The sequence below is a fragment of the Thunnus albacares genome, chromosome 3, assembly GCF_914725855.1.
Source record: "Thunnus albacares chromosome 3, fThuAlb1.1, whole genome shotgun sequence".
NCBI lineage: Eukaryota > Metazoa > Chordata > Actinopteri > Scombriformes > Scombridae > Thunnus > Thunnus albacares.
This window is the reverse complement of record NC_058108.1, coordinates 31,575,231-31,585,037: the sequence shown is the minus strand read 5'-3', so window position 1 is coordinate 31,585,037 and position 9,807 is coordinate 31,575,231. Positions and strand designations below refer to the sequence as shown.

General features: G+C 39.8%; 1 protein-coding gene and 1 long non-coding RNA gene across 2 annotated transcripts in view; one reads left to right on the top strand and one right to left on the bottom strand.

The window, feature by feature from the left end:
* Positions 1-2,810: 2,810 nt before the first annotated feature.
* Positions 2,811-9,807, bottom strand: part of LOC122972464 (voltage-dependent T-type calcium channel subunit alpha-1I-like) — a 222,045-nt gene continuing 215,048 nt past the window's right edge. The window contains exons 37-38 of the mRNA XM_044339592.1: positions 7,038-7,255; positions 2,811-5,016 (exon numbers count right to left, since the gene is read on the bottom strand). Coding sequence (XP_044195527.1) covers positions 4,357-5,016; positions 7,038-7,255 — 878 coding nt within the window. The 3' untranslated portion in view covers positions 2,811-4,356. The remainder of the gene's footprint in view (positions 5,017-7,037; positions 7,256-9,807) is intronic.
* Positions 4,945-7,079, top strand: LOC122972471. Its single transcript, XR_006399755.1, has 4 exons — positions 4,945-5,034; positions 5,410-5,479; positions 6,480-6,583; positions 7,005-7,079. It is a non-coding gene; the product is annotated as an uncharacterized LOC122972471 (long non-coding RNA).

The window sequence follows — 9,807 nt, the reverse complement described above, 5'->3', positions numbered from 1 at the left end:
ATCCAGAGAGGAGTTTTATATTAAAAAACCCAGCAGCCAATGTGACTAATTACAGTAATTGGTCTAGATCTCTCAACACCTGAAAACAGTTAGCTCTAACTTAAATGAATTGCTACTGATTTTTTGAAACAGCCCAGAAAGAAAACCAGCAAAAATGAGTAGTAGTTGAGATGGTTTAGACTCTTCTAGTTCAAAGTAACAGAATAGTACAGGTTACCAGTAGCTGTAAAAGCGGGTGGCGCTAAGGAGAGTTCCCACACCGGGTCTCGACCACTTCCTCTTCTATGTCCACCTCCCTCACCAGCAGAGCCTTTCCTGGAGTCTGGATCGGAGGCTCCTTCCACTACTCCAAGTAACAGAAGGGTGGTGCAGTTTGTGCTTGAGATCAGCTGGCAAGATACCAGGAGGACGCAGAGGTCAACCTGCATGATTTGATTGATTTGCTTGCATCAAAGGGCAGAAACATTTACACTAACCTCGATAAAGCTGTTTCCATTTACCTTTTGCATCCTTTTCTTGGATTTGTGTTAGAGTGTCATTGCTGTCAAGATCAGCTCAAATGGTTCCTCAATTACAGGAATTAGAAGAGAGGAGCAGTGAGAATCTTCCGGACTCAACGTGACATTTAGGACACATAGGAAAGCAATTATATTAGACCACATCATTGTCATTGTCTGTCATCTCACAAGCTGAAGGAAAAGAAAAAAAAGATAAACAGAAAGTGGACAAAACCTGTTAAAAACCGATAATTTTTCATTTTTCATTCTGCTTCTCAAACTGGTTTGTGGTCTTCTTCCTCTTAGTTAGTCTACCAGTTAGTTGAGGCCTGAGCGTCATGCCGCTTCAAGCTAGACAGCTCATCAAAATGAGTGACAAGTGCTGAACTTAATCAACTGTGGAGAAAGATTACAAATAACAATACACTCACCTGCCTCGAGGCAAAAACATGTAATGCCAAATTGTACTTACATTCAAGAGGGAATTTGCTATAATATTGATGCATGAAAAATAAATGTATTAAATCCCCAGGCTAAATTATTCATTCAGCCTAATTTAATTTAGAAAGACGTGTCACCAGCAATTACTTAACATATTTTGCATCTAGCCATACCAGTAGGGGACACAGCCTGAGAAGATAAATTGAGCTTTTATATGGTGACCGACAATGTAACACAACTTTGAGCCAAAAAAAAAAGGGTAAAAATATCAGCGATCCTCATTTGGAAAGAAAAACTTCAGGGGTCAGCAGCTGTTGAAAAGCTATTTCACTTTTATATGACACTAGAATGACATTTAAGAAAACAGAAAAAAAAAAACCCACATGCATTTTGGAGAAAGAAAATCGGGTCGGGGGAGATGGAAGGAAAAAGAGAAAAACATACAAGCCAACACTCTGAATACATGAATACATCATCATCCTTTCAGTGACCTTTGAATCTTGGTGACATTTTATTCTAATACATGGATTCATAAATATAATCTTCTCTCACCATATTGCCTATCTATACGAGTCTCATACATCTAACTGTACATCTACTGTAGCATATTGCATATCTCAAATAGAGGGGGGGTAGTCTATAGTCATTTAATACTCCGGCTTCCCTGTGGAAGGGAGATAATACAATTGAATGACAATAAGGAGGGGATGAAGACAAAGTAGAGAAAGAGATAAAGACTGAGGTTTCTTCTGTCTCGTCTCAAACTACTACAGAAACACCCTGCAGTGTTTTGACATTGACATCTTTGTATGATATGTGTGGCTGTTTGTGTATGTGTGTTATCATGTTTGTATATGTGCTTCAATGTGTGGCATACAGTATGCGATGCTCTGAGTGAGTGTATATAGGTCCACCTGAGGTCTACCTGCTCTGGATTTCAAAGATTGTGACACAAGTATACTTACTATATGATGGGTCATCACAATTTGTCAAAATGCCTGACAAACAAGTGCTCAATGTTACAAATTACACCAATTTGGACCACAATGCTCACCATAGTACGGGGTATTTTCTAATATCTTGCTACACTCAAGCAGACCTGAGTCAAATAAGAATTTGGGTTTAATGCAGCTAACAAAAACTGCGAATCCCATTCTCTGAATTCCTGCTAATCTGCCAGCACACTGACCCTGCAGGAACCCTAACTCATGTTTCACACACATAAACTGGACAACCCACTCAAGTATATCTATGTAATAGCTGCTCAAGTATATTTTTGCCCATTCAATGGTTATAAAGACAGTTTGATATCATCCAGTTCACTCTGAATCTCCATACTGGTTCACAGAGCAGCATATGTACTGTAAACATGTCATGTCTGCTCCTTTTATAAACTAGCACCAGTGCTTCTTGATACAACTCTAATTAACGGAGTTGCACTGTGTGGACACTAGACTGAACAGGTGACAAGAAGAGGTGGCTAAGTTGTCATTTGGCCAAGATTACTGGTACCAAATCAGACCCTATCAAAAAACTGACAGTTTGTTCAGAATAAAAGTTATTTAACATTGGCCACTTTTGCCACCAACACTTGATTGATTTGCTCTTTATTATTGCCTGTTATCTCATGAACTGTCTTTACTGCAGCTCTCTTGAAGTTTGATTCAGAGGCCTAGTGTGGTATTGTGACAGCAACAGGTTAGGAGAAGGAAGAATCTTTGAGGAAACAAGACTGAGAGTCCACAGGTATGCTAGCAGTTCTGTGAGGCTGTACTCAGCAGGCACAAGTGTGCTTTGAGCTAAAATGCTAACGTCAGCATGCTCACAAAAGCAATGCTAACATGCTGATGCTTAGCAGGTAATGTGCACCATGTGTTAGCATGCCAACATTTGCTAATTAGTACAAAACACAAATTACAGCTGAGCCGGATGGGAATACCATTAGTTTAGCAGGTATTTGATCATAAACCAAAGTATTGGACAAATTTGAAATTGTTTCATGATGATGGCGCTGGAGGACAAATGAAGGGTTCACAAAAGTCTTCACAATACATCGTTAAACAGTCAGACATCATCTTCTGACCACATTCAACTGTCTGATGTTGTTAGTTTGTTGCACCAAGGGAGAACCTGGAGATCTCAGGGAAAACCAGATGATGTCAAACTGTCTCTTACTTTCATAAAGCTGATAATCATGTTATATTGAAATGTTTTTCTAACTCACAAAGTATATTTTTGACTGTTACTCATTCAACATGTAAGTACTGGGTGCATATGCTGAAATATTCTATTGTTGTCTTTCAATCTCTTAAATACAACTTTTGGGAAATTTTAAATGTTCTCAGCCAAGACCCACTATCTTACTGGACATACATACTTACATATATCATGTTCATAGCATCAGAAAAGTCTTTGACTGTATGTATCTTAAAGACACTTTAAAACACCATATTAGGCGGTAAAGATTATTTTCCAATAGTATTTGGCCCAGGTCTGCATTCAATACATTTTAGCCCTTTCATGGGTAAGTAGAAAGCACAAAGAGGCTACTCTGAAAGTGGCCAATGCTTCCACTAACAACCCACATGTATTCTCAGCAGCAGTCACATATCCACTTTCCTATTCAAAGAGGCCATTTGTCAATTTTCAGACTAGTCAGGCTCCTTGCTTGTCTTGGTCTCCCTCTCAATCACAAATGGAGACAGACGTGTCTACATTCACACAACTTCAATACATCGAAGTTGAAAAAGAACACAGAAAATATATAACCTTTCAATTTTCTGTTACCAATAGAATCTGCTAAAGAGGGAAAAAAGGTTGGTTGATGCTACTGTTAGCGATGGATATTACAAAAAAAAAGAAAACTGTACAAAGTTGAGTTCTTCCTCAAAAGAAGCTTCAGAGATTGCCATCTGTCCAATATTGACAACATTGTTTTTGCACAAAGGTTGAGGGCACGTTTGGGTCAAGCAAGTCCTGTTCCTTGAAGAAAATTAATTTTTTTTAGCAGTTTCATCTAAATAACATCACCTTAGTAATGTTCATCAATCGCTGAAATTTTCAGGTCTGTCTCTCACATGGCTTTCTGAATATTCTGCATTTCAGCACAGCTCAAATGTAAAGCCCAGTACTGCCACATCTTTCAACGTTGAATCCCGGTTATGCTAAAAGGCTAAACCCCTTGTCATTATCATTTAGTCCTTTCACAGAGCAACCACACATCCTGTGGACAAGAAAGGATGTCAGAACTCAGAAGCAACTGTAATCTTTTGAGAAATGACTGATCCCAAGCAACCAAATCCGAGGAGGAAAGAGAGAACAGACGATTCAAAGACGAGAATTTCAGAATTGGGTTCATAGGACGTTTTAAAAGTCGCTCCCTGTTAAAGAGTTCCAGTACAGAGAGGCAACAAGTGTTTCATCTATTTTTCCTGGAGCTTGTGTCTGTGGACCGGCCGCTGCTTTTCATGCTGAAGCCTGTGATATCACTGTCCGCCTCCTCACCTCTCACCCTTCCCTCCGTCCAGGGGTTGGACAAGTAACCATGGGCATCTATACCGTAGAACTGGCGTCCGTCTTTACTCCGGGCAGATATGTTAGTTTGGTCTAGTGAGCCTGTGCTGTTACATTTCTTCATCAGCGGGGGTGCCAGAGAGCTCGGGGTAAGCAGCGACGTCAGTGAGAGGCTGTTCAATGTTTCTGACAAGTGTTCGCTGTTGAAGGTCTGGCGGCAGCCATCCCCGCCTGTCCCTGTGCCCACATCCTCATCTGAAGGGTCCATGGAGTCCTGCCGGGGGCAGCCAGGGCTGGTGCTGCCACCGCCGCAGCTGCTCTGGCTCCTCTGGTGCCCTCTAGTGGCTTGGAGGGTAAGAGTAGTACTGCGTTTCTTCAGCAAAGGGTGATCCTTGTCTCTTGTGGCAGGTCCCTGGGGGTGGCTGGGAAGGGGGCAGAGAAGAGGCATGGGAAGTCCCACATCCCGCGGGGGAGATACGCTGAAGCTGAGCCCTTCCTCTAGTGTGGTCTGCAGGCTGCCCTCTGAACTGCCTGTCGCCAGGGAGGAGTCACTGTGGGACGGGTGCTGGACAGAGAGGAGACAGTAAGACAAAAGATTTGAATTGTTATCTGTAACTGCCCCTCAAGACACTGCAAACCCACACAGGTGTTTGACTTACTTGTTTCCAGGAGTTTCCTTTTTTAAAATCTCTTCTGAAAACATATTTTTATTGAAAAGCTTTTTTATAACCTTATTTAATTTGCCTGTATGTGTGTATTTGTGTGTATGCAGGTTGGTATATGTATGTATGAAATGCATATGTAAAATGTATCAATTAATCAAATGCCTCACACTTTATACATGCAGTATATGATTTTGTATCTAAACTTTTTTCACTTGTAAAGGATGATGATGTATTGTATTCACTTTTATTCAACTTGTGTGTTTCTGTTTCTTTTTTTTCCTTGTAAATACCAGGCCAGATTTTTCCTTGTGAAATTTATTCACATTTTACGGCAAAAAGCAGCTGAGACAGGAAGTAGCATGGGTGAGGTTGTAAGCATAAGCTACAGTAGCTTTACTGTCATTGATCTCTGTTACTGTCCTTGCACTCACTAGACCCAAGCAGTGTCACTCCTTGTATGCTGCCTGTATCATTTTTGTCATGCAGTAATATAAACAAGAACATACACAAACCAGATTTCCTAAATGAAAGGTCAGTTACACCCCCTCTCTCAAACAAAGGGTCAATTTGCATCCAGAAGCAAATATGTCTTTGCCCTGTTTCTCATAGCAATTAATGATGAGAAAAACCCAGTGTGACCACAAGTGCAATTAAGCAAAATAAATGAAAGCACTGTGTCTGTGAACCATGGGCATGGTGGGCCTTTCACACATGGCTCAAATTTCCTTTTTTTGGACAAAAAAAAAAATCTGTTCAAGCTATATAACCTGTTAAGTGTGAAACAAGGTTTAAAAATTTGGTGAAACTGAATTATAAAATAAAGCCTCAAAATTCCCTGGTTTTAAGTTCATCCTGTTTGCTGCAACCCACCTAATATGCCATATAGCATTTGTTTCACTCAAATGTTACACAGGCAGCAGGGTGTTCGCCATTATTCCTAATCTTGGCACTGTTACTGCAATGCTCTCAGTATACATGACCACAGGGGAGAGAAAGAGATTATAAAAAGGAGAAATATAAGGATTGGCAGAAAAAGAACCAAAAGAAGGAGGACAGAGACAAGAGGGGAAGAGAAAAAAAAAACACCAGAGAAAGATGTAAAGACATAAAGGAAATACAAGAAAAGGGATACGAGAGAATGTGAAGAGCATGAGCCAAGAACAACAGTGTGCATAGAGTCGGTATCAGGCTCAAGGCTGGCCAGGCTAATTAGCTGAGTGCCGCAGAGCATTACTGTAGCAGCTGAGGATCACAGAGGCACTCAGGCACGAGCTAAACAAACCAAACAGGTATTGAAGAAAGAAAAATCTGTCTCCATGGTTACACAGGAACAAGAACTAAAATAAGGGCCTTTTTATTCTAGTTTGTTTCATGCAGAAGCCAACAGAAGGGAGGTGTTTGATTAAATGACAAATGAGATCCTAGCTTCAAGTATATTTTCTCACACTCGGACATCAATGAAGGGTGGTAAGTATCATGTGTATGGTTATTTGGTAATACATCGATTTGTTGACTACTCAGTTGTAATAGGATACTAAAAGTAATTCTGCAATCTTGAGTTTCTGAGTGATAAACAACATAACAGATTGCTAATTCACATCTGATCATATCACTCTGCACTAAAGTGATGAATTCTAATCAAATTAACTGCTGCCACCTTGTGCCAAAAGGATGTTGCATCTCAGTTACTGCAGACAGATTGTAAAAAGCTCACTCACAAATCCCATCTGCCTGGAGTTTTTGATGCCAGTGACAAATTTGGTTCACTGAATGTTCTCAAAGGAATTATCTATTTACACTGAGGTATTGTTGATCCATCATGTCTCTGATGTGTTGCCAAGAGATACTGATGTCAGTTCCTTATTTGTCTATCCATCCATCCATCTAGACACACATGAACCAATTCATCTGTCCGTGATACCTGAGAGCTCAGGGGCCTGCTGTTGGCTCCGGGTGAGCGGAGGGATGCCCAGGAGGCTGGTGAGGCCAACCTGGATGGCCCTCTGTCTACTGGGCTAACACCGTTCCCAGGACTGCCTGGATGAGCTGCTGCAGCTGGGTGGAAGAAGTCTGCTGGGAGGTGGAAGACAGGTGAAGACCCTCTTCCACCACCTCCACTGCAACTTCCTCCATCACCATCTGAAAAGAAAAGGCTACAGTTTAATACAGCTTTATCAGTACTAATGTTCAGACTAATTGTTTAGTTAAGCGTATTTTGTTTTTTTCCATTCTTTTTGTATAATTTGTTGACTGGGTGAAAATGCTTCAATGCTACAATCTTTAGCATTTTGCCTCCAGACATCACTAGACATTGGACTTGCATGTAAAACACAAATACTTTTTAAGTACCTCAATGCAAGATGATCCAACACACTAACTCCACAGTATCATGATTCAATACAGTTATCTCCTCACAGAAAGGCTAGAAACATGGGTTGGGCTCTCTGGTACTGTTCTCGACTGGTTTAGGTCTTACCTAACATGTTGGGACTATTTTACCTTGGGGGGTTGTGATCAGAAAGAATAAATATTTCTTGTGGTGTTCCACAAGGTTCAGTTGTGGGTCCCATTCTTTTCTGTCTATACATACTGCCGTTAGGTTCCGTCATCTGCAAGCATGGTATCGGTGTCCACGGCTACGCAGATGACACACAACTCTATATCTTTACTTCACCTGATAATCTGAGCCCTGTAGACAATCTTCTGCATTTCAGAGAGTACTGATTGGATGGCTAAAAATTTGCTTCAATTAATTAAGGAAACTGAGAACCTGAGATTTTGGTCATCAGGAAACAGGCCAAAACAGAGAACTTCAATTCACATCTTAGTGCCCATCTGAACACTACATCTATGGCTAAGAAATGATGGGTAATCTTTTATAAGAATTTAAATTTTGAAGCACACTTTGCTATGCAATTAAAAGTGGCCTTTTACCAGTTTAAGGACACTGCCAAGGTCACATCATTTCTCTGAACCATGAAGCACTTACTTTTACTTAGAAACTTTTACTACGCTTTAACCTTATGTTACTTAATTTACAGAAATGTATTGCAATAAACAAACCTGGCAAAGAAAACTAAATTTCAACTGTTGACATAAAGCTGTAGTAAAGAAGAAGGGTCCATATTATTGGTAGTGGACATTGAGTGGTAGAAAACGCATGGAAAGACAAAGAGGGAGTCTCACCAGAATATAGTTTTCACTATATTTTTAAACTAAAATTACATTTTCAGTTGTTTTACCAGTGCGGTTGTTTTGAATCAGGACAAGTATGATACCTCAGCAACTAAAAATATTTTCCTCCAAACATGTACTATTTTGAAATAGTTACACTTTCTCTATAGTTCTTGTGTAAAGCATACTTATTTCCAGAAAAATATTAACTTAAATTGATTATTTTAAAACTACAGAAAGATCAAGTGGTGAATTCTTGTACCATCTTCTAAATAAGATATATCATCTTAAAAGGGGAGTCTTGAACTGGAACATTTTGCTTCAAATTAGACCTCCAGTATTTGAAAAACTAAAAAAACACCCAACGATTGATTAGGATATCAAAACAAAATTCACTATTTGTATGAAAGGGCTAACACAACAAGACATAAACGGTAAGCTTTAGTACAAGTATTCTATCCCCCAAACTGATAGCATTTAGGAAAGTAAATAATCAAAAAATAATCTAATCTTTAGATCTAAGCGTCTAAGCGTAAAGAGTAAAGTAACACTTTTTAGCTGGCATGCAAACAAAGTGCTTGAATCTACATCACTCATGAATTAGAAACCCAACCTCCTCTGTGTCTTCAGTGGCATCCTGTCTACAATTGTCTGTGATGTTGTGTGCATGTTTAACAGTCCCCCTGAACTGACTTTGCCTTGTATCACTCCATCTGTTCCAGCGATGACGGTCATGTTACGGGGAGGCGGTGAGCCATCAGTATACCATAACATGTCGTTCATCAACATCTCTGTGCCCGCCTCATCTATCAGTGCTTTAATTGCGGTGGAAGTCAATCAACTGTGTGGAATATGAGACACGTCCTCATGTGCCTGCGCAGGCTCCAGAGACATTTAGAAAAGGCCTCCTCTTATTTAAATGATACTATCAATGTCAAGTCAAAGTCATGGTTTAATGAAATTGTGGTGGTTAAATACCAGTGAGGGTCACAAAGAACACTGATAAGGATAATAGGGAGCGTTGATGAAAGGTAACCCTGAGAGGGATTATTTTAATATGATTAGTTGATGTGAAAGATCCTGTTGAATCATTTTGCTGCTGTTGGATGAAAAAAAGATACTGAAAGGGTAAATACTTAGATTTTTATTATTTAGTATTATTTAAATTATATAATGGGAATCTATATCTAGGACAAAAAATCTACAATAATGTAACAAACTTAAGAAAAGGTAAAGCACTAAAATGGAAATAACACAGAAGAGCAACTGGTGAATTTGTTTAGTGTGCAGCCAAACAACTCTGTGTTGTATTAATTATGAAGTCAGTCATTAATTAACCCTTTCCATCATGCCAGGAGCAACCACAATCAAATTGTATGGTGTACACAGCACAAGTAGTTTTCCGTATAACAGTAGAGCACAGTAAAGCTGGTTACCTAGCTTAGAGGTGTGAGCCTGTCGCCTGCGACTCTTCATCTAACTGATCACTGTGACTGCTGCCTTTTGCTCTGTTACCA